The following is a 26,014-nucleotide window of genomic DNA, read 5'->3' as shown; positions in this document are numbered from 1 at the left end:
GAGTAGGAGGAGGGGGTGTCTCTCTGAACAAAAGGTGCTGATGATGGAGTGGCTGCCGTATAATTAGTGCGTCAGAGCCCCTCTCCTCTCCACGCCGAGCCTCGCTATTAATTGCACCAAATTAGAAAACGATATCTGAGGCAGAATAATTCTCTCAGCTGTCATTTCCAAACAGAAAAGGCAGGGTGGCGGAAAAAAATAAATAAGAGAAGAAAGGGCTTCATTCAAGGGAGAGGTGAGCGGGAATGGGAAAGGAGTGCTAATCGCTCGGCGCTGAGTAAATATGTGCTTTCCTCGGAGTTTTGTCATTGACTTCGGCGAGGGCAAGGAGCAGCCATTACTGCGAGGGGAAGGGAGAGGGCGGAGCAGGTGGAGGTCGCGCTCATCAAAGTTACCTTCCAAGTTGCGGCGTTGCGTCTGAAGTAGGCGAACGTGCGAGTGAACCAGCTGTAGATTTCATTAAGCGTTAACTGCATGTCGGCAGAGTCCATGATAGCCTGAAATGAGATGACATCAAATAATGGTTTACTAACGAGACCACGTAGCTGACACACACACACACACACACACACACACACACACACACACACACACACACACTCACACTCACTCACACACTCACACACACCAATGGATTGAGGGAGGGGAGGGAGAGCCGCTGTGATTCATGCAGCAATTAATTTTAATCTAATCAGCCAAAGTTAATTTATTTCCCACTCACCTGTCTTATGAGGGTTGCATAAGTAAATGGCGGTCTGACATCTGCGTTCTTATAAAACTCGTAGTTTGGGGCGATCTCTGGAAAAATAAATACTGTGTCACCACCTGAAATAATTGGTAAATTTTTATTCCTTTAGGTAGTGCATTTACTCAAGGTTTCAACAAATTAAAAGGGGGGGTGGGGTGGGGGTTGGAGGGGTTGGAGGGGTTGGGGGGGGACAGGAGAAGGGGGAGATAAAAAGGGGGTGGGGGGGTTAAAGGGGGCACATCAAATCGGCATTTTCCATGTCTAACAAAATGCATTTTTAATTAATCTCCCTCGTGAGAGATCTTAAACACTAATACATCCACAAAATGAGATCCGTGTAGTTAGTTAGGGTGAGGTTGAATAATTTATGTGTCTTCACACTAAACACAGAGAGAGTAAATACAAACATCAAAGACGGACCGTTTAAAATGCAAAGCTCAATACATGGGACTGCCTTCATGTAATAAATATTGTATTTTTTTCCCACCATTATTTGAACTTAATTAACATTCATGTAATATTTATCCACAAAGGAAGTTCTTGTCTATTTACATATAGCGTGATTAAACACAAGGCCCGCTTTTTACGAAAAAAAACCCACCAGACATCTCACAACTGCTAAGACCAACAAGCCTCTGTGGCGTTGTGTGTGCGCGCGTGTTTGTGTCAGAACACATATGTAGAAGAGTGTGTGCACAGTGTGTAGGCGCAGTTCGAAAAAGTACTACAACCCCATTATGGGTTATAAATAGTGCAGTACTCAGGGTTGTGCTATCACATGTAATTTGTAGTTCTATTCTACAATGTTATTTTAATCAGAGTCAGATCAATGGTACAATTCAGAATCAAAATTCGATGCGTGACACCAGCTTCTACACGTTTATACAGTAAGTGTGTGTTGCTGTTTGGTCAGACTCAATTCACATTCAATTCAAGCAATTTCCTTCTCTCCAAAATCCAAAAATCAAGCACTGTATCTTTTTTTTCTTCTCTCACAGATTTGCTTGCAAAGCTGTGTCATGTGTCCGTGCAATGTGCAGTGCTGAGTAGTTGGTCCTACCTGAAGACAGAGGCATGGAGTATTTGTCCGAGTGGCGTCGGCGCATGGCCCCCATGCTGGGGACGTTGGCTCCGCCCAGTACCGACGGCACCTGGGGCATGGCGGCCATGGGCGTGATGGGCGCCGTGGGCGTGGTGGGCGTCTGAGGTAAGTTGGGGGGCGATGCCGAGGGCAAGTTCTTGGACATGGTGACGCTGGACACCAAGTTGAGCTGCGGCGGTGGAGGAGGGGAGGGGGGCAGGGGAGAGGGAGAGGAAGGCATTATTTTGTGGTTTCTCTGACAGAGCCGAGTGTGTCTGCGCTCGTCTCCTCGAGAACAGCTGTGTTTCCACTAACAAGGCTCGTGGAGAGGAGCCAGCCTATCTCCACTAATTACAACCACCAAATTGTATCATAAGAATTCTAATTAGAGCACGCTGTTCAAGATTATCCAACGATCAGCCTGCGTGTTATCCCGGCCCCATCTCTCTTTATCTCTCCATGTATCACTCCCTCCCTCCCTCCCTCGCTCCCTCCCTCCTTCTCTCTCCTCGGCCACCGCAACCACCCGTAATCCTTTTTTCAGGCTGAAGCAGTGAGCCGGTGCGACGCTGTTTGCTGTTTTGGCGTGAACCGGTAAACATGGGCTATATAAGACCCTGGTCCGGAACCACAGCCCTACAACGTGGCAGTACGTTCCACTTACAAAAAAGTGATGCGGAGTTACTATAGTGACTGTGGGGTTACTATAGTAACCGCAGCAGCAGCACCAAGTCAGCCCTAAAATCCAGCTGTAACAGGTGGATTCAGAGAGTGGATTGTGAGAAGAGAGAAGCCAAAGTGTAAGTTCATTTGACCCCACCTCGACACTGAGGAGACCCTGTAGCTACTGTATGAACCCCTTTCATACCACAGCTCACATAAAAGCCTTCGTCATGGCCACGTTTTACAGACTTCGGTTCGTAAATGTATCCTCATTCACGCCAACGGCAGAGTTCCTGGGTCCCCACTTCAGCGAGGAAGAGGTTTAAAAGAATAAACACCTGGTTTTTAACAGGCAGCCATGCAAACGCCTAGTGTAGATAATTCATAATTTGCTGTACACGTGGAGCAAGCATTAAAAGCTTCGCTTTAAAGTTGGAGTTTTTTCTCTCTTTTTTCTCTCCGTCTTCTCTCTCCTCCACCCCTTCAACATTCGGGACCAGAGTGTGTCAGTTACGTCTGGCACGGATGCCAACTGTGCCCGCTAATCGTCCGGCTTCTCCACCACTTTCCGCGTCCGCTGCCCAAATCTCACGTGAGAGGCTCTAACCGACTGGAAAATTCTTAACTTGACCTTTTAGTCCCTGCGCTAATTTCGCTGGAATGGTAATGACATCGTTACATATTCAAACCAAATTGCCCTAATTGTGAGTCCACAAGTGGAATGCATCCGTTGCCAGGGTTTGAATTCAAACCGACTCGAAAGACGGAAGGGAACGAGGGGGGCCAGAGGCAGTGAGAGGGCGAAGGAGGTGGTATCGGGCGGCCGGTTGTGGCATGTGTTGATAAATAGGATGAAATGTCAAGTTCGAGAGATTCCGGTGGACGTGGAGGTTTTCAGATGATAATTATGTGCCCACTTAGATATAACGAGCTGCTACAGTTATGGGCTGGGACGAGGGGGCTGGCTGCAGAGACATTTCGCTGCAGTACAGAGAATGAGTACGGGAGCTGGGGGTGGGTTTACATACATGTACACCCCCGAATCTTTCCAGTTTTTACTGAAGTTTGAGCAGTTCCGAGTAAATTGAATTATTTTAAATGGTTCAAAGGTCAGCTATGATCTTCCCAAGGTAGCTTTAGGGTCAACAAAATCATCTAAGAAACTTTATAGACAACAGACCTTTTTAAAAAAAAAAGAGAGATGAAGAAATCAATTAACTTGCAGCTCTCCTGCAGCAGTGGAAGGTACGTGACGCCTTGAAAGTTAATTTGACTGTGTCCCTACTTTGGTCCACAACTGTCTGAACAAAGGCAGCGTTGGAACACAATGTTTTTTTTCTTACTCCCTCTGATACGTTATGAGGACAAATCGGTGCTGCAGGAAGTGACAGAAGCAGACACCCAGGGTTGGTCAGGGGTTCATCCTACAGCGAGTTGACGACGACCAAAAACATTTGGAGAACAGAACGAGAACAGACTTGAACCCTGTTTTTGATGAACTGGACAGAAGGTCGAAACAAAGAAACCTTGTTTTCAGCCCCAATCGGCTAACGTGAAATATTAATATTCATCAAGTGGCTTGTGTGGTGTCTATCCTGCACCTGCGATTCTAACGGGTATAAATCCACGCTGCCGCCAACTCTCTTTTGTCATTTCTATTTTTGATACAGCGGCATGCGTGTTTCCCCCCCGCGACAACATCATCCGCCCAAACCTCCCCTTTAAAAACCGGGGGAGCCTTTAAACTGAGGACTTAACTGTTCATTTAAGAATTCTGTCTGAATTGCCCCCACCATCAAATGCAATTAGCTGCTCTTTCATGTGTGCTTTATGTAATGCAATACTTCATTAGCATCATTCATTCATATTCAGGCGTGGATTATAGGCTGCAAATTCTTTATTGGGCGAGATGGAACCAAGCTGTTGGAGTTTTGAAGATTAAAAAAAACAGAAAAAAACAGCTACAGACAGAGAGAAGAGAAGAGGATGGTGGGAGATTGAATTATAAAAAGGGAGTCTGATTCCTGACTGAATTATGGGATAATTATGCTATCTTGTGATTATCTACATTCTATGATGAGAGGTGATGAGGAAAATTATCCTATTGAAAGTAGGCACTTACTATGCAGCAGAAACACGATAACAATGTTTTGCTCTCAAATATTTCAAAACGTCTGGAATTGGAGGAAAATAATATTTGCAAAAAAGGTACAATGCCAATATTATATTGTTTACTGGTTGGGAGACATGCATTTGTAATCATTCGATCTAAAAGTAAAAGGCAAGAGAAAGGACACGGAGAACGAGACCAATTCTCTCCTTCAATGACCCCCTTTCACAGTTTTGTTTTTCTTTTCTGCTGCGGCGCGGGTCAACGTCACGCCATCGCCGCCACTCGGGCTGTCATTTTCAGGTGTTTGTTGTGAAAATGACCCGTATTCCCATCTTTCATTCCGTTCCGTGAGTGCTGCTGTGGCTACCGAGCCAAACAGTCATCAGCAGCCAACAGGTTGTTTTGGCGATTATATCTATCACAAAGAAATGACCCTGCGTTTCAGCCAAGGACTCCGCCGCTCTGCCATCTAATACACTTCCAAACTATTGTCCTCTCACGGCGCACACTACCTGATATGAAGCCGATGCAACTTGGCGTTACAAATCCCACCCCCCCCCCCTCCCCGTTCATCTTCTGTCACTCACTCAAACAACTGCCTGCTGGTTAAACTGTCCATTTTCTAGGTGGAGGCCTGTTTACAGCAGCCAGAGCAATATGCACTCACTGGTTTGGGAGATGACTTAGGTTCCGAGGGCCGCATGTGCAAGTGGGTCATCATCGCCTGAAGACGCTCACGTTCTTTAGAAAGCTGTTAGAAGAGAGAAAAAGAAGAGTGCACGTTAAGGGTAGATTAGAGGAGAGCAGAGCAGAGGAAAAATACAGAATACGAGACATGAGATTGGAGTGGCACAGTGAAAAGAACGAGGGGAACGAGAGAAAGAAACAGTTTGATATGAACCAAGTGAGAAAGGCACAACAGTTCTGCTCGTGACGCGAGGGGAATACGAGAGGCCGGCTGGGGGAGGAGAGGAGAGGGGAGGGGAGGGGGCGCAGACAGGTCAGGCAAAACAAATAGCATTTCATCTTTTTGTCAATAGCAGAATTTAGGTCAGCGAGGCTCTGACAGTAACAAGCTACTTGGGCCATAAATTAGGTGGTCCTGAGTGTCTGCTCAAAGTCCTGTGGACACCGTGAGGGGGAGGGAGCGCAGCCAGCAGCTGCTGAGAGGTGAAGAGGTCTTCCAAACAGGGTGCCGGGCGGCCCCGCCTCCCCAGTCCAGTTAGTGGCCCCAGCCATCGCCGATCATCAATCTAATTCACAGGGAGTGACAGGGACTGGACCGTGTGAAAGGCTCGGCCCCCGCACTACCCTTAATATACACTCGCATACACATACACAGGGGCAAAACACACAGACACAGACAAGCAAGTAGGCGTGCACCCACACACACACACACACACACACACACACATAGACAGAGCTGGGCCTCATTACGAGTGACGGCTCTCGTGAAGGGAAAGAAAGAAGGAAGGGAGGAAATGAAAGAAAGAGGAGGAGAAGAAACAGGACAGACAACACAAGTGCACTACTGTAATTGGTCACACTGTAAAAAACGCAAGCTTCAATAGCTCTGTGTTGCAATGGGAAAAACAAAACAGAAAACGAGATAAAATTGAATAGATCATCCTTTTTTTTTCCTTCTGTTTTACAGTTTAAAAAAAGAAAAGAAAAGCCATAACCCCCCCAACACCCAAGGAACCCGCGGGCCCAGTTCCAAATCTCTGACTGTACATCTCCAGCAGTTCCCCAGCTTAAAAACATACATATCTATTTGTCTCTCAAAGAGGAGCGCTGGTCGGGCGGTGCTGAGTAATAATGAGAGCGCTCAATCAGCGTTCTCATTATCTAGCCAGCGTGACTTCTTAATAAGGTCACGCTCCACCTACTGAAAATAGTTCCCTCCTTTTGAGCTTTCTTCAGGTGCAAAGTGCAGTTAATTAACACAGCAGAGCGGGAGAGATGCGCTCGCTATTAATTGGAAAAAAAAAAAAGAAAGCAGAGAAAATAAAGCACACGCTTAATTCAATTAAAACAGCCATAATGGCTTTCGTTGTAAGGGCCCGGGTTTCCTTTGTTTAGAGGCTTTGTTGAATCCGGCAGGTCCCGCTCGTCTCGGAAATATCAAGCGGACCCAGAGTGTGGCCGCTCTCTCACTCGCGCTACTTTTGGACGAGTAAAGTTGGGACTGGATGACTGGCAGACTTCGGCGAAAAAGAGAGTTCGCCCCGTCGAGGTGGTCGAAAACTTAACGACACGCGCGGCTTTGTTCCGAACCTCTCTGTACTCAGGTGCACTGTATTTTTTTTCCCGAGAGAAAAACGTACCTGTATTTCCAGCTGCTGTACGACCTGCATCTGGACTCGACACTGAGCTGTGCTCCGGTCATCGAGGGCATGTTCATTGTTTAGATGCCTGGGGAGAGGGAGAGGGAGAGAGAGAGAGATAGGGGTATTACACACCGGTTTGAAAAAAAAAAATCCATCAAATATGTCAAAGATAGCACAATAATAACATTTTTCACTATGATCAAATTTGTGGAGGACGGTAATTACAGTATCGACCTCGCCGCTGTTTTTTGTTTTTATGATAATATTTCTATACCGGGACAATTATCTATAGGATGCCGCTCGGAGCCATTGTTCCACTGTGAAATGAGGTAATTAGAAGTAACATGACGGTGTGTGGCGCCATGTTTAACATGACAATGGGCCTGTGCCAGTTCAGATGGCTAACTTCGCCGCCACCCCGGGCGCCGCTTTTCCGCCGAGAAGAAAAAGATGCGAGCCCGGCAGCGCGGCTTTTGTCTCCTTCGTTTACCGAAAAACAATGCGCGCGATTTAACACCGGCAACATTTGACACACAAAAGCGGCTCCTCGACGGAAGGCGCATTATCCGGCGGCAGACATAATAAATGTATCTGGTGTGTTCGCCTCATTAGAAGAAAAAAGGCAGCCAGACAGCCATAGCAGTCAATGAGGGTTTTTTTTTTTTGTGTCTTGATTGGATTTCGTCTGTAGGACACAAAAGAGCTTCGCCATTAAGGTAGACCTTTATTCAAACACACACACACACACACACACACAGGGGGAAAAAAAAAAACGAGGTACACAAATATGGGGCGAAAAAGGGGTTTCTAAAGTGTTGTGTTGCTGGGTAATGAGCCTCTATCTAAATGGTCATTGGTGACAAACTCACAAAGCAAGCTTTGAGGAGGCATGCTTATGAAATGCCAGAGCTGCCACTTTATCTCCAGTAATTATAGGTTAGCTTGCAGACCCTTCAATGATCATTTACAGCGCTGCCTCCAGTGCATTAGAGGGAGTACAAAATCTCTCTGTCGCTCTCTCTCTGTGGCTTTCACTTTATCTAAGAACACACACGCGCGCTTACATTGTCGCCAACTTGCACAAACGCTGAGCGCCACATCCAGAGAAATAAAAGTGCAAACACACGGACACTCCCATCAGCACCGTTCTCTTCCCGAAACCCCCCATCGCTTCTTGTTTATCTGCAATGTGCAAAAACAAGACGACTCGCCGAGCGGACTTATCTCGGCCTGCCAATCAAAAGCTGAACAGAACGCTTTCAATTACGCTGCGCCCATCTTCGAAACCATCCCATCTCATCCCCGCTCGTACTTTTTGTGACCATTCCGGGTCTAATGCCCGGAAATGTTTCATTATAAATCAAGAATGAAGTAGCATAAATGAAAAATAAAAAAAGGAGGGCTGGGTGGGGGGCAGTGGGATGGATGAGGGATGGCTGCAGAGAGGGGAGGGACGAACTGGCGGATTCCTCCAGCCCCGTGCCTAATTGCTGTTTCAGAATGCGCATGCAAAAAGGGGGCATTTCATTAATCATTTAATCACGTCCCTCGCTGGATAAGGGAACTAATGTTGCAAATACCCTTTTCATTTCACTGCCCATAATGCTATCTTATGCACTTGATGTATGGCGTGTGTCATGAATTACAGCTGCTTCAAAAGCACAGAGCGGGCTGCTCGCTGTCCCTGAAGATACCTCATTACAAAAAAAAAAAAAAGAGAGAGGGAGAGAGAGGGGGAAAAAAAATCTTTATTAAGTTTGCCTCTCATCGACAAGCACCTTGTTTTTCCCCCTCATATTTTGTCAATATCTGTGCGTCTGTGCGCGAAAAGGCCTCTCGAATATAACTGGCTGGACTCTCTCTCTCTGAGAGAGAGAGAGTCCAGCCAGTTATATTCGTACACACACACACTGCTGGCCAGTTAGCAAGGTGATTACAGGCAGATTACTACACGCATTTATGAAATATTCAAATGGCAGCATGTCCTACTGTGCATTAATAATGCCACACAAAGCCAGAGAAGGGAGGAGGGGGCAGACACAGACTGGCAGACATAAGCAATAATGAAAGAACACCTTTGTGTGGACAAAACATACTTTGTTCCTCCCTAATTACACCAAAAATACCTTTTATTTCTTTGTATTTCCTTCCAGACCCTTTTCTTTTCTATGAAAACTTGAGAAAATTGTCATTACACATCTTTGCCGCCATTTGATTCCCTCTTACAATCACATCTATGGTAATTTGTGTGTAAAACATAAGGTGTAGGTGTAAATCATTTTAACGTGGTTTAGAGGTGGAGGATGCCGGTTTCACCGTCAGCCCTGGCTGGCTGGCTGCTGTTTATGTTTACTGTTCAAACCTCGTTTTAGAGGCACATTGATTTCTGCCCCGAGGAGGGAATTACACATGTGATGGAGGCCGTGTGAGAACAGGGAAGAAAAGATGGAGATTGAGAGATGCAGCAAAAGGAGGAGAAATCAAAGCAAATAACGGCAAATAAAGGGACAAAGAGACTGATAAATTGAGACTGAGGGGGGATGGAGCGGTGAGACGTGGATGTGTGTGTGTCTCACAAACACAGACAAAGATTTATTTTCACTGGATGCTGCAGTTCGTCTGTCCGCTTTAAGAGAAGAGAGAAAACAATTTTGTACGCCTCGCTTTAAGCGCATAGCGCTTTTTCCCCATAGCTGTGCATATGAATATGTATATGCCATCAACGTCCACTAAGGGCCCCATAATAAATCTACTCAAGCCAGCATATATGGATGATGCACTTCTACTAATTGTCTGTGTGTATTATCAGGGGCAATGAAGGCCCGGCAGAGAACAGCGGGTCAGGTCCCTCAACTGTCTATGTCTGCGTGACACACAAACACACACACACACACACACACACACACACACACACACACACACACACACACACACACACACACACACACACACACACACACACACACACACACACACACACACACACACACACCAACATCTGTCCAGTCAGATGAGAAACAGGAGCAGCATAAACACAGTCATATGTAGCTACACAAGTACAGTGCCTACGAGTGTGCATAAACATGCACATTTACGCTCGTGCACACACGCACACGGACACTCTCCCCACGGTGGTGGTGCATAAGTAATGCCCTCCGTTTTAAAGGTCTTGTCACAGAGCGGTAGACGTGTGGAGGGGTAGAGGGAAACGCAGCTATCCAGGGGCCGAGGGGCCTGCCATACTGCCTCCACAGTGTGTGTGTGTGTGTGTGTGTGCATATGTGTGTGTGTGTGTGTATACATAATATAGAGACAAAGACACTTGGCTGCTGCCTTGTGGGTTTAATTAGCAGTGGGTTACAGACACCAACGTTCAGGTTAGCGGCTGAACTTGCCATTTTAACATGGAGCCTGCCTTCCTGCCAGTAATAAGGAAAGTGGAGTGGTGACAGAGAGTGGAAGAGTTAAGTGTGTGTGTGTGTGTGTGTGTGTGTGTGTGTGTGTGTGTGTGTGTGTGTGTGTGTGAGAGAGAGAGAGCAAATATATGTTTTTGTGTGGACTGACTGCTTCTCATTGAGGTGGGAGGACACTAATTTAAAAAAGGGTATATGAGGTAAAAGGGCAAATTGTGGGGGGAAAAGACGTGTGACGCTGGTGACTGGATGTATCCAGACTGGATATGGTAATCAAGTTCTTTCGAAATGATTGTAAGCCGAGATAAAGCGTGAAATCAGGAATGATTTAAACGAATAAATTTGGTGGTTTTACCTAAAAACTGCAGAAGGGAAGGAGTTGATTTTGTACAGACAAATATGGCTTCATAAAGAAACCTAAGTGATACAAGTGAGGAAGCGAAATGTTCCAAAATTGATCGCATTTTATTTTCTTTTTTTATGTTTAGTGTTGTGGCTCTCAACAAAAATAGCTCCAGCACATGCTCTAATAGTGTTAATGTTTCTCCCTCTCATCTCTTGTAACACACAGACACACAGGCACACACACACACACACACACACACACCAAACATTCCAGCGATATCATTTCATTTTCAACTTCAGAGAGCTAATTCAGGGTGCCAGCCACCTCGCGGCTACCGTTTCCAGGTGAGAACACTCAAAAGCAGACTAAAGAGCCATTAAATGCTGATCTTGACAAGTTTCTTCTTGCAACAAAACAATAGGCGACTAAACGTGTCACCGCCGCTGAGCTGAACTGAGCTCCTCCAGCGAGCTGCGAGACGCCAGATTAAGTTGCCCCCCCCGCGCTGCACACGTAACCCACACCCAACCACCAACATCTAAACTGTCATCTAAATCTGACACCCGCTTTATGTAACCCCGTTTAAACTGTGCCTGTCTGCGTGTGTACGTGTGCATCGGCGTGTGTGTGTGTGTGTGTGCGCGTGCAGTCGACATCTCCGGAAACATGAAAGGACTCCCTCTGACACCGACAACCACCGCTCCGAGGCACGCCACAGAGCAGCCATCTTTGTTCTGATGACGAGTCTGCCTCCTTTGTTGGCGTCTGTTTTCATGTGCTGGCTGGGTTATCGTACAGAGCAAGCCTCTGACTTTTAGGTGAGGGGCGGGGCGGGGCGGGGCGGGGGGGGGCTGAATCAAGAAACTGCTCTGTTTTGTAGCAGCCAATGTTCTGCCAAGCGTTCTTACAAAACCGTCTGCCAACCTGCGCTTTTCACTTTCAAGTTTGAATTCTACCTGTTTTCTCCCCATCCGTCTTCCTCACCACCCTCCCAGTTTATCTTTACAACCACGCATCCTCTTGCGCTTGGTTTACCAGCTTACCGGATTCACAGGCACACCGCTTTATACGGTGCATGTCTGCCCCCCACCTAAAAAAACCCCAGCTAAGCTACCCAGACACAGTATCCTGAGAGCACACAGACTTACGTGTGTTTGCGTGTGAGCAGAGCGTACAGTGCAGGGGGATAGACTGATGTCTTCTTTAAGTAAGTGTACCAAGGTGATGGGACAAGATATCAGAAAACCTCCTAATCCGATTCCGGCTTGCCTTCACACACACACACAGACACACACACAGACACACAGACAGTGTGGCAGTTCCCAAGCTGCAAGGCAAACTCTTCTACCAGGACTAGTGCTGTCTAGGTTGGACGGTGGACTGTACACACGCCGGCTTTTCATAAAGAATCCCTTCTGAAATGACACAAGGCGATGCCTATGGATGCCGCAATGCGCCGCTTCGGAAAAAAAAACCAACCTGATAATGATATTAACATGTATGGGGCACATTTTCCACAGGGGATGAGCAAACACACTTGTCAGGCTATAGTTGTAACCTACTTTCACCTCAGATTGATTTAAATCCATCGCCGTCAGTTATGATTCCGCCGAGTGCATTGTGTGCCTTGACAGAGTGTGAAAACGCGGCCCGTTGCACTGTCTGGCAGGCTTTCAAAGACTGGTAAACACCATGTTTATTAGTGTCATATCATGTCATGGACGCACCTTTTAGCTTTCATTCATAAGCTGCCGTGGAAGTGGCACATGCCTGACCTAAATCCTCCAGCAGATCCCCCCATGGGTGGACTAGTTTTCTCGTATCAGTGGTTTTTTTCTTTCCTTTTTAGCTTCCTGCAACTTATTACTGCCACTACTGTAGAGAAATGCATAATTTGGAAAATACGCCGGAACAATGTCCCGATTTCAAGAGTTTACGCGAAATTCACATGGACGTCTACAGCCCGTGAAAAACACTCGCCAGATCGTTATTTCACAGTTAATTACAAATCTAATTAGAATATTCAAATTAAAGCTCTGCCTCGCTTTCTTCTCTGTGTGAGAGCAGGGAGCCGGGGAGGGAGCCACAGTAAGAGAGAGAGAGAGGGAGAGAGAGGGAGACAGAGGGAGAGACTTGGTGAGTGGCAATGTGATAACCTGTAATCGGCAGCACCGCAAACACCTTCTTCCTTTGATGTCCCCCCACTAACATCCTGGCAACAAAGCCGGCCAATTACAAATGAGCTAATTAACTAAATTGTTGATGGAGCATGAAAAGTTCATTCGCTCCGGCGGCCGCACCATGACAACAGTGAAAGGGGGCCTTTGTTGTGGAGGTAAGTGTGCGAGTTGCCATTAGCTTTTGACGCTTCACCCCCCCCCCCCCACGAACCTATCAGGCCGTTCCAGGAAGGACATTCGGCATGGATCGGAGTCAACTGGCTGAACCCTGTCAACTGTCTGTCTGTAAGGTCGTAATGTGTTCTTTTTAAAAAGGCAGCGATGTTTTCTTTATTAGGGGGGCTCCTCTGTACCCGCAGAGAGGATGTACTGTAATGTGGGGCATAACGTCGACTGAACTGTCAAATGTCATACGTGCACAAGGGCCGAATCTGACAAAGATCGGGAAACAACCTCGCAAAAATCGAACATGGAGTTAGCAGACATCCACCTCCGGCGTGACCCCGGGGTCCCAGTGCGTGTTCTTACTTCAAAAACTGTCCAAAGTCCTCGCAGATGTTCTCGCAGCCGGGCCACTTACACACACCGTGGCCGTACAGGGGGTGGGTCCCTCCACTTTCTTCATGTAGTGAACTAGAAGGAAAAAAAGAAGAGAAAGAGGAACGGGAATGAACAAACAGCACATCAAAGAGGGGGATAAAGGTGAGGGGATGAAGAGGTGGGAGGGAGGGAAGCATCCAGTTTTGCGTGAGGTCAAAACAGGCCAGTTCAGGTGATTTGCTCGACAGCTGAGGCTGGAGCGAATGGGAGCTGTACTGAATGTGTAAGAGCAGGGAAGTCTTGAAGACTTTGGTGAGAGTAATCACTCAGTGTGCTCCCCTTATCTAACTATTCACATCCGCTCAATCTGCATAATAACAACACGCGACTACATGACGACGCGTTGGCCGAACGCGATTTCGGCCGACGTCCCGAATGGAAGTCTCCACTGGAGCGAACTGCAGCTTTGTCTCCACCAATCCGTCCCGGCTTGTAGAGCGATTATGGGCGAGGAGGGGAGGGGGGCGGAGGCCTTTCAAGTAAACATTAAAAATCCAGACAGCCATATAATTTTCATCAGGAGATTAATACTGTGGGTAACTTATGTTCTTTGAGGACGAAGGGGAGCAGGGGTGCTCTGGCGTTTCTCAAATGGCGCCCAAATAAGTTACGACCCTGCCTAGACGGCACATCCAATTAAAGATGACAGTTTAACCTTTCGTCTTGGCACCGTTGCGCGCGTCTTCCGCTGCGCGCCAGAATAGTAGTGTATGTGCCGACTTATAGGTTATGCCTGTGCATGTTTGCGTGTGGTCAATGACTATGTGCATGCATGCCCGCGTGTGCGGCCCATGAATATGTGTGTGTGTGTGTGTGTGTGTGTGTGTGTGTGTGTTAGCACTGGGGCAGCTCACACTGAGTTTTACAGAGGGGCTTTCCCCACATCGATCGGTGGCATGTTAGTAAGCAGTGCTCCTGACAATACTCCTTGTTCGATCATTATGAGACACCACACACCCCTCGGGACACGGGCAGATAAAGTCAGTTTTTTTCCCCCCGGCCCCTTTCTTCCCCCTCTACTCTTCTCATTCCTCCTCCCTCTCTCTCCATCTCTCTCTCTCTTTATTTCTGTCTTCATTCTACAGATATCTTTTTCAAGCCTCCTTTTAGTGGTGCTGGAGAGATAGCATCTACTTTAAACCAATTACACCTCCAGTGTGAGTCTCTGGCAAAGCATTCTCACACAGACACACGCTCACACACCGCTACCCTAAGTCCTTATTATAATATCGCCCAAGAAACAGCCTTTGAATAATGCATGGGCCACATACTGTAGGCAGATATGTGAACACAGTGTTTTGGTGCCGGGCGCGTTTATAAAAGACGCCATCACAAGGATAAACATCCTGGAAATGCCACTCAAGGCACCGCGCATTCTGTTTACACGACAAGTAAGCAAGGAAGGTAATTTTCAAAAAGGGGGGGGGGGAGAGAGAAAAGAAAGCACTAAATACTTAATGTACAAGCAGGTTACCTTGTCTCGCCTGCCAGAGAGGCTTGTTGTTAGTGTGCCTGCCTGCATGGCTTCCTTTCCCTGCTTTTGATATCTGTGTGCAAGCTAAGTGCGTTCAATGGCGCACAGTCCCCTGGGAGAACAAGGCTATTTTTTTTTCCCCCTCTAATATCACTAAGACACTAATAAACTATTGAACAAATAAACAAAAGATCATGTTTTCCCTGTAGTCGCAATGCTGTTATTTTAAACGAGGACAAACACTGGGGATGGGAGCGCGGCGTTCTCGTGTGTTCCTACACAGAAGCGCGGCACAGAAAACAACAAGCGCGTGTGACGGGTGACAAACATGCCTCTGTAAACTTTTCATCTTCTCTGCACTCTTCATCGGAAAGGCAGCGTGGATGACATCGCAATTATCGTACCTCTCTCGCTCCCTCTCCCGCTCGCGCTCCCGCTCTCTTCTGTGGTTGAGGGCGGGCGACTGTCCGTTGGCGATGGAGTGGTGCGAGATGGGCGGCGATGCTTTGGCGGGATTGGAGGAGGAGGTAGTTGAAGAGGAGTTGTTGGTGGAGAGGTCTAGACCGCCGCCGCCGCCACCCCCGCCGGTACCAGTGCCGCCGCCGCCGCCGTGCTTGATGCCGTTGTCCTCCATGTTGTGACCGCCGCCGCCTCCGGTCACGTCCTTCCACAACTGCTGGAGCTCAGCCGGGCTCAGGCCGGCTAGAGGAATCGAGAGGGAGAGAGAAAGGAGACAAAGAGACGGAGAGAGGCAGAGAGGAGGAGTTGGTGGGAAGAAAAGCAAAAGTTGGTTGAGAAGGGAAATAGAAGAACAATCAAACTTATGATAAAGCCGGCTAGAAGGTGCTAAACTGAATCCTAGGATCCAGTGTGAGACAACAGCTGATTCCAAAACGTTGATGAAGCCACATGACTGAAGGCCTTGCCCTCACGAAGGGACTCTCATCCTGTGCCACTTCACTGAAGACCTGAATTCTGATCCTGCACTGCAAGACAACATTGTTCCGTACTCCTCTTCTTCGAATACCGCTCATCTAGTTCTCAGTCTCGAACACTTGTGCGTCTTTTCACCAAGCACCATTTTCAGTGAACGTGTCCCTGTTGCATCTGAGGTGTCCACTGCTTGTTTTCAAGCCTGCCGACCAATTAGGCAATGTTCACTCCTTTGATTTCCTCCCAACATCTGCCCGGCTGTTGTTTTCACTGTCTCCGCCATTTTGGCGGTAAACAACAAACATAGGTGTTTACTTGGCTCGGGAGGAGAAAATGGAGCGTTATCTTTCCCCATCTCTTTCTCCTCTCCGTCTGTCCTCTTAGTCTTCCCTTTCTCCCAGGCTCTCAGCGAAGGCAGTAAACAACAACAACAACAACAACAACAACAACAACAGCCAAGGAAGGAAGGAGGGGGGTTGGGGAGTGGGGGAATAGAATCAGAGATGGAAAAAAACAAACAAACATAGGCAGAGCAGAGCTGAGAGAGAAACAGAGGTAGACAAAGAAAAGCCATAATCAGACAAGAAGAGAGAGAGAGAGAGAGAGAAAAGGAGAGGAAGACTAAACGAAATGATAATGTGGAGAGTTAGGGAAAAAGTGGATGGCAGAAGAGCATACCAATGAGGGGAAGGTAGACAGACAAACATACTTAAAGATAACCATACTTAAAGGGGAACATCGGTGCATACCAATGAGGACAACAAAAGTCGGGCGGGACAGAGGGACAGAAAGAGGAGAGGGACAGACAGAACACAGGAAGCATGTGACCACTACCGCTGCAAGTCACATGCTCCGGATCAACACGGCCACATCCAACACTTCTTCCCCTTCTCCTCTCCTCCCTCTTCCTTCCTTCCTCCCTCCCCATCGTCCTCCTCCTCCTCCTCCTCCTCCGTCTTACCTTGCTGGGGCAGGGTCTGTCCGGGCAGGGCGGCCTGGCCGGGGGCGGGCCCGGGCAGAGTGAGCAGGCCCTGCCGCTGCATGTTGAGCAGGTGCTGCTGCTGCTGGAGCTGCTGCATCTGCAGGAGCTGCTGCTGGAAGACGAGCTGCTGGGCGGCCAGCTGCTGCTGCTGCTGATGCTGCTGCTGCTGCTGCTGTTGCTATAGAGAGGAGGAGGAGGAGGAGGAGGAGGAGGAGGAGGAGGAGGAGAGGAGCAAGAGAGGAGAGGCGGGAGGGGAAATTACAGACAAATTAACAACTGGGAGACGGAGAACAGCGGAGCGGTGTTTGTGCTCTGTGTGTGTGTGTGTGTGTGTGTGTGTGTGTGTGTGTTTGTGTGTGTGTGTCTGCACCCACTCGCCTCTGCCGTGACCTTAGCTATACCTCCCTGCCTCTTCCTCCGTCTCTCTGCATGCTCTCCCTTTCTATACCCTCTCTTGTCTGTGCCTGTCTTCCCGCCTGTTTTGTTTTTTTGATGGGGGCTGTACTGATGCCTTTTCATCTCTTCATGTGTGCGTCCGCGAGAGAAACGCACACACAAACAGACACAAAGCTGTGCTGATGGACCGACTCGCACGCCTCTCAGTGTATGTGGCTTGCGATTGTGTATGATACTAAGCCCCTGGTATAATCCTCCTTCCCACCCCCCTTTCCGCCGCTGATAGTTAATTGTCTCGCCTTCACTGATGGTCTGTTACGGCTTATGTGGCCAGAGGGAGCGAGCAGAATGAGCGATTTACAGCATCACGTGCGTGTGAATGCACAGACACAAATATAAACACGCGGACACACACATGCACAACGCCGCCGACACCAAGCCCCCTTCCCTCCCCCTTTCGCCCCGTCTCCTCTCTCCTCGCTGCCTCAAAGAGTTGTTTATTGCCGGGCCAGACAGGCGGTTGCATAAGCTTGGTGCAAAACAACAACAACAAAAACAACAACAAACCAAAATGAAGAACATCGAGCTCGGTCGCTGCAGCGAAAACAAGTCGGAGAGGGAGCGGATTTTAAGGGGGAAAACAAAAGCACTGCCTCCAAACAGCAAAAACAGTGCCGTGTCCGTGTACGGACAAATCAGGTGATAACTGGCTGTGAGTGCACATGTTCTTCAGTATCATTCTCCCCTCTTCACATCAAACTTCAAATTCCCATCTCCTCTCCATATACATGCGTGTTCATACGGCGTGTCTTGCTCATATCTTTCCGTATGTTTCTGACGCGCTGGACCTGGGGGAGGGATGGAGGGAGGGGGGGGGGGGGGGGTAAAACTTGTGATGCACTCACTGGAAAACAGGCTGCATAATGGAGTGATGGAGGGAGGCAGTTTGCCCTCTCCGCACCTCCATCCTGCCTCAAGAGAAATAAGGGAGCAATTTCTATTCCATATTTGATGGCGCGGGGGCCCAGAAAAACTCTATTCACAAATCCAAACAGAAACAAAGCCGCCGGGAGGTCAGCGGCGGCCTTCCTGTAGGGGCAGCATAATGGGCTGCTTGAGGCGACGGCGAGAGAAAGACGAAGAGAAAAAAAAAAACAGAGTGCGTGTGTGTTTGTGTGATTCCTTCTGATCAACGTAACTGCCTGAGAGCGTCGTCTGGATGCGTCTCTCGACTGGCTCGCGGGGGGGGTTCAGGGCCTGCCGCGGTTACGCAAATGTGGCAAAGGGGTTGTCACGCTCGGCTCCGCCTCTCTGATCGTCGGAGAGGACGGCACAGAGCCAAGTCTGTCGACCGTCTGCCTGTCACCGTGATTTATGAGTGTCGTACTCTGTAACTTGAGCAGCGGTTCATGTGTGTTTTGCCGTTCGTTAATGAGTTGCACCCGGGAACCTCCGTCTCTGGTCTCCTTTCAATAAATCAGGGAGTCGGTCGGCGTGAGTTTGTGCCTGTGTATAAGGGTTTGCGATCGTCCCTTGGAACAGTTCATTAACGGAACAGTTGCAAGAGCATAGTCGGTGCTTCGATAGGGGTTTACTTACTGCTGACGTGATTATTATCACTTCCAAACATGGTCAATTGGTTTTAAATTCCAAATCAAGAGATTTAGTTGATGAAGTGAGAAGTGAGTGTCCAACTCTCCCCCCATTTCCTTTCAGTCCTTTACATCGCTGATTGTGTGGTGCAAATGCGCGTGAGTGGTGCACCTACCTCTTTAACCTGTTTGCCAGGGTGTTGCTGCTGGAGAAGCTGCAGATGAAGCTGCTCCTGTTGCTTCTTATAAAACTCCTGCAGGTGTTGCTGTGCACACACGCAGACACACACACGCACACACACACACACACAGACACACACAAACACACACAGAAAAATAAGATTGAGAAAATACATACACACGTGTCTTTGTACAGAACTCTGAGTTCCCTTTTCATATATATATATATATATATATACACACACACACATATACAAAGGCAAAAGTTAGACTAGACTCTTAATCTCGTCTCCTCAGCTTCAGCTCCAGCTCCAGCTGTGCTTCACATGTTGGTGATGCAGAAAACTGTTGCACACTATCAGACATAAGATTCTATACTGCTTTTGGCATTTTTGTATCCTCGCTGTCTGTCTGTCAGTCTTTTCCATATGGACTTTTAGTAGTCCTTGCAGTTCTGCAGGGGGCGGGGGCAATTCATCTTATCAACTACACATTTGGCAGCAAGAGTGCCCCGACTTCCTTCTGAGTGGCTGAAACAAACAGAGTCAAACCCTCTCAGGGACAGGTCCGCTGCGTTGAACTGATTCCTATCTACACACACAGGCTGTAAGAGTTATTTTCAAAGACGGTTTTATTTTCATGTAAACTTCACACGGTCGTCCGGCCTGGAGGAGAAGTCCATGAGGCAGGCGAACTGGAACGCACGGTCCAGTTCCCTGCTAACTGCCGTAGAAATATCCACACGATTTAACAGACACGATTATTGAAATGAATAAAAAACCTGGGGAGCAACTGGAAATCCGCTTTGCGACGCTCGCTGCGGTCAGTTAATCGGCCAACCGCAGAACTGCGCTCTGCACTGACTGAAGGAATGTTTCTGATCCTGCGATTCCCCATTTCCCCGTCGATTGTTCCACACGAACAAGTTCCACACTGTATGAAAAACTTGACTAGGCTGAGGCTGACCACGTTTCAGTTTGAAACTCGAAGCGCCTTGACGTTTCGGCGAAGAGGAGGCCCGCCGGAGTGCTGGGACCGAATCCACAGTCTGTGCACTCTTGATGAAGAGGACTAATCAGGATGAGTGACGTTCTTAATTAAACGATTCTCTCTCCCTTAATCAAATCCACGAATGAGAAATGTATTTCAACTCTGACACGAGTCTGTGCCGGCTGTGTGCATTCTCACGCTGATTCCAAATATTACATCATCCGTCACCTATCACTCAGCTTCCGAGTGTGCGGCCCAACTGTGCCCTACTCTCCCGCTCCCCGGTGGATGCTTGTCGGGGAATTGAACCTGCGACACGCCGGAGACAGTTAATTAGAGGTGACACGAGCGAGTGCAGTCAATTTCCTGATTCCTCTCGGTAAAGCGTGTCAAGGACACCGGGCTGTGGTGAGTTGGCATGAGCGGCTGGCGGCTGGGATGCACACAAAGTGCAGCAGTGACTCAGGGAAGTGTGGGTACGTACAGTATGTGAGTGTTTGCCGTGTACGTCTCCAATCGTTCATCGTGTATACTGTTGATTGTCAGTTTTTTAATCAATATGTGTTTGTCTGCATCTACAGCACAGTGTGTGTGTGTTTGTGTGTGTATGTGTGTGTGTGTGTGTGTGTGTGTGTGTGTGTGTGTGTGTTTGTGTGTGTGTGTGTGTGTGTGTGTGTGTGTGTGTGTGTGTGTGTGTACCTGCTGTAGCATAACTGCCTGCTGCTGCTGGAGCAGGGCCTGGAGCTGCTGGGGGGAGAGCACCTGCTGCTGGAGGATCTGCTGCATCTGTTGCGGCGTGATCACCTGGGGACTCATCATGGCCACCGACACTGGAACCTGGACAGGAAAAAGGACAACAGAGAGGTTTTGCGATGTGAAGAGGGTGCGAAAAGTTCAGAACGGACAGGAGAGACGAGTCAACAATGGGAGCACAGGAGCGAACGGAGAGACGAGTGAGAAGGGATGAGGGGAAAATAGAGCATCCGAGACGTGCGTCAGGCCCACTGGCATGGATCTACTGGGAGTGTGGTAATTGGTGACCGCGAAGTAGGGAGAGCAGGCCTCCCATGGCCGCGACGCCTGGCAGCCTAGAGGAGACGCTGAAGGACAGATGGGTGCTGTGCCTTTGTGTTGCTCGCCTTATTTTCCTGCCTCCGCCCCGCTGGGAGAAGGGAGGGATTTAAATAGACGCAGACCTTAATTAGCGGGACCCCTTGAACTTCCCCACTTTAGCATGCCTATCAGTGCTGCTATTGTAAAAACAGTGTGAAAATGCACAGCTCCGAAGTTGATTAAAAACCGCACTGATGAAGTGGACACACGGTAGGCACAATCAGCGCGACGCGGCCGGGTCGCGGCTCGGAGGCTGGGGGGGGGGGTTCCACTGCACATCAATACTTCTTTGATGGGAGGGATGGAAATACGGGACGAAGGAAAAAGACGTGAATACATCTGCTTTTGTAGTGAAGTTTGTCAAGATTTATACATTCTTACAGAAGCACCACCGAAGTTTGTTTTGTCGCTGTCTACAGAAGCATTTATGTCATTTTAAGTCCATGATCACTGAAGATGCAAGCTGTGAAACGGCAGCAGAAGAGCTTCACCAAAACAATGCGATATTATAGACCCATATCCTATATTTCTGCCAAATTGTTCTAAGGCGGCATGCGGAAAAAGCAACTTCTGAGGCGCCGGATCAACAGGGAAGGATCCGTTTCTCCTCCGCCTTCGATTGTGAGCACGCACTTTTCACGGGGGAGCGTGTTGCTCACGCCGCTTCAGCTCCCGGCGGCTGCTGGGAAAAAATTTGAACAACACTCTTGAATGTTTACCTCCGAGAAGAATGAAACAGCATCCGACGCGGTGCAGTAAGACCACGGTTCACCTGCCGCGACTAAGACTAAGACGCCTCCTCCTTTTCCGTGTGACCTTTTGAAAAAGGCCTCGGACACAAAAAATGAACGGTTTGACGTTCTCGAGCACAACGGTACACTCATGTTGACCGTTTCCGGGGGCTGGATTCTGCCATCTTGTCAACAAATGCTCTTGACAGACAAGCTTTATGCAACTGTAACACAATTAAAATGTCAACATGTAGCAGCACCTCCTCTGACACTAATTGCGGCGGTGTTTGGCACGGAGCCGCCATGACAGTAACTACCCTCTATGGTGTGTCAAGGGGCCAATAAGACATCCCTGTCCTCATCGCCACCTAATCAAGCCGCCTTGATTACTTTCCATGCATGTCTCTTCTCCCTCCCTCGCTCTCGCTCTCTACCTCTGTCAGGCCTTGACACGTCCTTGTTTAGCTCTCCTCTCCCCTCCCCTCCCAACCCAGGTTCCCCCCCCCCTCTTTGATTAGCTGAGACATTTGCATGGTCACTACACATTTTTCATTTTAGAAGTCATTATGCATTAGTGGCTCCTGATCGCCCGCCTTGACTAATCCTGATGAACTGAAAATCACAGCTGAAGGTCAACTTCCAGCCGGCCCCGCTGCACATTCATATTCATATTCAAACAAATCCTGCCTCCATTGTTCATTAGGGTCTTAGAGGGAAGGGACTCCATCTAAGGTGGAAGAGCTGGAGGAGGAGGAGGAGGAGGAGCAGGAGGATGTTGTGGTACATCTCTTTTCTTCTCTGGACTCCTCTATGAGAGTGTGCCAAAAAAACAAAAAAACAAAAAAAACCCGCATTCACAATAAGCGAGGTGCGGAACAAAAGCCGTCAAAAGTTGCAAATTAAACAGTCTGTGTGTAATTATGCAAATGCTGTGCTTACACCTTCAATGTTATTAACCCCTCGAAGCTACATTTGCTAGGTAAGTAATTACCCCTGCAGTCACTCCTGGTTTTGTGTTGGATGCCGTGACAATGGGACAAAGTGCGGCCGAGAAACAACACGCGAGATGCACTCATTAAGACTATTAATTGGATGCTGGATCAAAGACGTTTTGCTTCACAAAAGGAATGCAATATGCATGCGCATCCGTATATAAAGTGGAATTAAACATAAATCCTACACACAGGTTCTATAGAATACAAGTGGTGGCAACGCAGGAGGATTTCCCCAACAATGAATAAAACAAGAACAGCAGGAAAATATAAATATATATATAAAAACAGCAAACAACTTGAAGTTAGGAAGTCTCTCTTAAACCTCGATTTGGCTTTTTGGAGGAGTAATGGGCGACGATAAAATCTTCACTTGACGCCTGCTCCGAACAGAACGAGGGGGAAGGAGAAGGCCCCAGGAAGAGAGGGAGAGGAGAAAAGGCACTGGCCCACGTCCATTGTGAAGTGCAGCATAATGCTAATTCCAGCATTTAACTGCATGCTTTTCTGCTTGACGTATCAGAGGCTCGAAGATGAAAGCAGATAAGTAATTGCTCTCCTGGTTCTTATTCTTCACTGACAACCCATAAATTTAATTTTACACACACGTTCATTTACATTTTCGAGTATATGACATGATAATTGCAGGAATATAACACCTCCATTCGGCAGGAAGCTGCATGAGGGCTTGATTGACGTGCGCGGTGAATTGAAAGGAACAGGGGGCTGAATTGCCTCTCCTGGAAATGATTTTGCCACGGAGGGATGAAATTAATGAGCATTTACCAGATGATGGCGGTGGCATAAACATCCACACGCCGTGAACACACTCTCTTTCACAGGGAAGAGGAGCCATGATATCCAATTGGGCTCTGGCTGTGTTTCTCTGTCATCCAAAAAGGCTTATATATATCCAGCAAAAAATGAAGAAGATATTAATAGGATTTATCAAATAGTTTTAAATTAATTGCAGCTGAGGTGGTCACTGGGGGCCTAAATGACAGAAAAGGTGCTAATTTTTGCAAATCCATTAAGAAATGAGTAGCTCCCACGATTTCTTTCTGACATTCATTTGAATGCCCCCCCCCCCCCCCCCCCCCCCCCCCGCTCCACAGAAGTGTGTACCAAACATGATTGTTCTTTAAACCGCGCTCGCCATTTGAACCCCCCGTCTGTTCATGCCCCTCGTCTCAAAGAGCGGTGTCGACGTGAACTTCGGAGCCGTGTGCTTTGCCCTCAGAGTTGAAAAAAGAAGGCCAAAAAACGGGACCTTTAAATTGGCTCCTGATGTGAAAACACACTGGTTGGGGGCCCGCGCCACAACAAGACGATCATTACGCCACTCTGGTGACAGCCGCGGCCTGTAACCGGCCTCTACAGAAAGGTCAAGCTCCTCGTCAGAGAGCCCTGGTGTCTCTTCCAGGTAAAAAAAAGCTGGACCACCTTGTTATGTTGGATTTAACTGGGCACCGGCTGGCTAACACAGCTGTCCGCCAAAACAAATGCACTTCCAGCAATTACACAATCACACACACACACACACACACTCACTCCACTGATTGGCGCTTTATCTTTGCAGCAAGGAGTTTTTATGAGCTCAAATTACCAAAAGCAGGAGATAAGTGGTGCGGCCGAGTTCAAACTTAGACAATTAAAGTCGAGCAGAGAGGAATTCCATTTTATTTGATTTTCTCCCGTACAATTCACTTAGCAGTAATAAGCGGGGGGGGGGGGGGTTGTTCCATCCCGTAGCACCGGACGGGGGGACTGAGCCTTGCCACAGACACGGCCAAGATAAACGCAGTGACAAACGGGCGGGTCCTAGTCGGTAATTACTGTGGATCCTTGGCAGGGAGAGTCACTGTTAATTAAGCCACTTGCCTCGTTTTACTCTTGGAAAGAGAGAGAAAGAAACGACAAAGAAAAAATAAAGGGGGGGAGAAACCTCTCCAGCGCGTCACCCTCCCGTTCCCCATTTCGTCTCAATCTCCCGAGCATCTCATGGGGGCGCAGGGTCCAAACTCAGACTCCCACCCCCGGGCCCCTCTGTACCTCCCGGACGTCTGACCTCTCCGCTCCCTTGCGGCTGACACTGCTCGCTTCTCGCCGCACAGCCAATTACTGCCAAATGTGACCACACGATTATTGATAGCTGGGGACCCTCCAGTCGAGGACCACCAAGGCCACGAGGGCCGCCGGCCTGGCAAGAGCCACACTCTGAACTTCGAGTGTGCGGTACGCAAAGTGGTACATGTGTTTACGATGTAAAGAAAAAAGAATCACACGCAAAGCGGGCCTCACTCACTCAAATGCACAACGTGTTTTTCGGCTTAGGGAGATCAATACTCGAGATTGTCGGGACCGAAGCTAAGTAGATTACTAAATGTTTTTGCCGAATCAATTTCCATAGCGGTGCGGGCGCAGTACATGGGGAAGTGCAATTTATCATAACATAGAGACCCATCATGTAAAAGCCTCTAATAAAAAAAAAGCCGGAGGAGATTGAGAGGGGCTTAGCAACATTTCCATATTGATTCATCTGTACATGCAGATAGTCATTGATTAATCCTCTCGAACGCAGGGAACAACACTGACATGGCTTGGGCACATTGTTTGTGTCACTATCAGCACAAATTGTCACCTTTATCATTGCCTTTATCATTTGAATGGCACAGTTCCCTCCCGACTGATGCCTCCCTGCAGGTGTAGGAGTCAACGGGGGTGATGCTGAGAGTGGGAAAAAAAAAAGAAAAAAAAAGTCCAGAAAGAGGTGAGTGCTGAAATGGAAAGAATGTGTGAGAGAGAGAGAGATAGAGAGAGAGAGAGAGAGCACAAGGGAGAGGTGTGGAGGGAATGGGGGGGGGGGGGGGGGGGGGGGGGGCATCTCTCTGTGATGTTGCAGGTAATATGGCCTCCACTGGATCAGCCTCTTCATCAGTGACACACGGTAAATTACAAGTGCTTCAAGCAGCTCAGTGAATTATAGTTCATCACTTGGAAAGGCTTTCCCCCCCTCACCACCGGGGCCCGGGCGTATCAGATCTGCCAGTTAGGATCCAATTAACACCCTGGCCAGAATCATCAGATTGCATGTGTACGGGCTGGTATAACTCGTTTATTGCACCCATGTATCTTCTGTCACAAGGTAAATTTGTTG

At 48.2% G+C, this 26,014-nt stretch overlaps 1 protein-coding gene across 7 annotated transcripts in view; it reads right to left on the bottom strand.

The window, feature by feature from the left end:
* foxp2 (forkhead box P2) overlaps window positions 1-26,014 on the bottom strand; it is a 104,043-nt gene that overhangs the window by 12,436 nt on the left and 65,593 nt on the right. For 4 of the 7 annotated variants that reach the window (XM_047336327.1, XM_047336330.1, XM_047336328.1 and 1 more), the window contains 10 exons: window positions 20,721-20,858; window positions 19,028-19,117; window positions 16,843-17,041; window positions 15,353-15,650; window positions 13,403-13,507; window positions 6,933-7,020; window positions 5,273-5,356; window positions 1,809-2,019; window positions 722-825; window positions 396-497 (listed from right to left, as the gene is read on the bottom strand). In XM_047336327.1, coding sequence (XP_047192283.1) covers window positions 396-497; window positions 722-825; window positions 1,809-2,019; window positions 5,273-5,356; window positions 6,933-7,020; window positions 13,403-13,507; window positions 15,353-15,650; window positions 16,843-17,041; window positions 19,028-19,117; window positions 20,721-20,858 — 1,419 coding nt within the window. The remainder of the gene's footprint in view (window positions 1-395; window positions 498-721; window positions 826-1,808; window positions 2,020-5,272; window positions 5,357-6,932; window positions 7,021-13,402; window positions 13,508-15,352; window positions 15,651-16,842; window positions 17,042-19,027; window positions 19,118-20,720; window positions 20,859-26,014) is intronic. The other 3 variants (XM_035613645.2, XM_047336332.1, XM_047336329.1) reach the window with 2 other exon arrangements.

The sequence above is a fragment of the Scophthalmus maximus genome, chromosome 12 (genome assembly GCF_022379125.1).
Source record: "Scophthalmus maximus strain ysfricsl-2021 chromosome 12, ASM2237912v1, whole genome shotgun sequence".
In the NCBI taxonomy this organism is placed as follows: domain Eukaryota; kingdom Metazoa; phylum Chordata; class Actinopteri; order Pleuronectiformes; family Scophthalmidae; genus Scophthalmus; species Scophthalmus maximus.
Note: the sequence above shows the minus strand (reverse complement) of the source record. Positions and strands in the feature narration are given on the sequence as shown.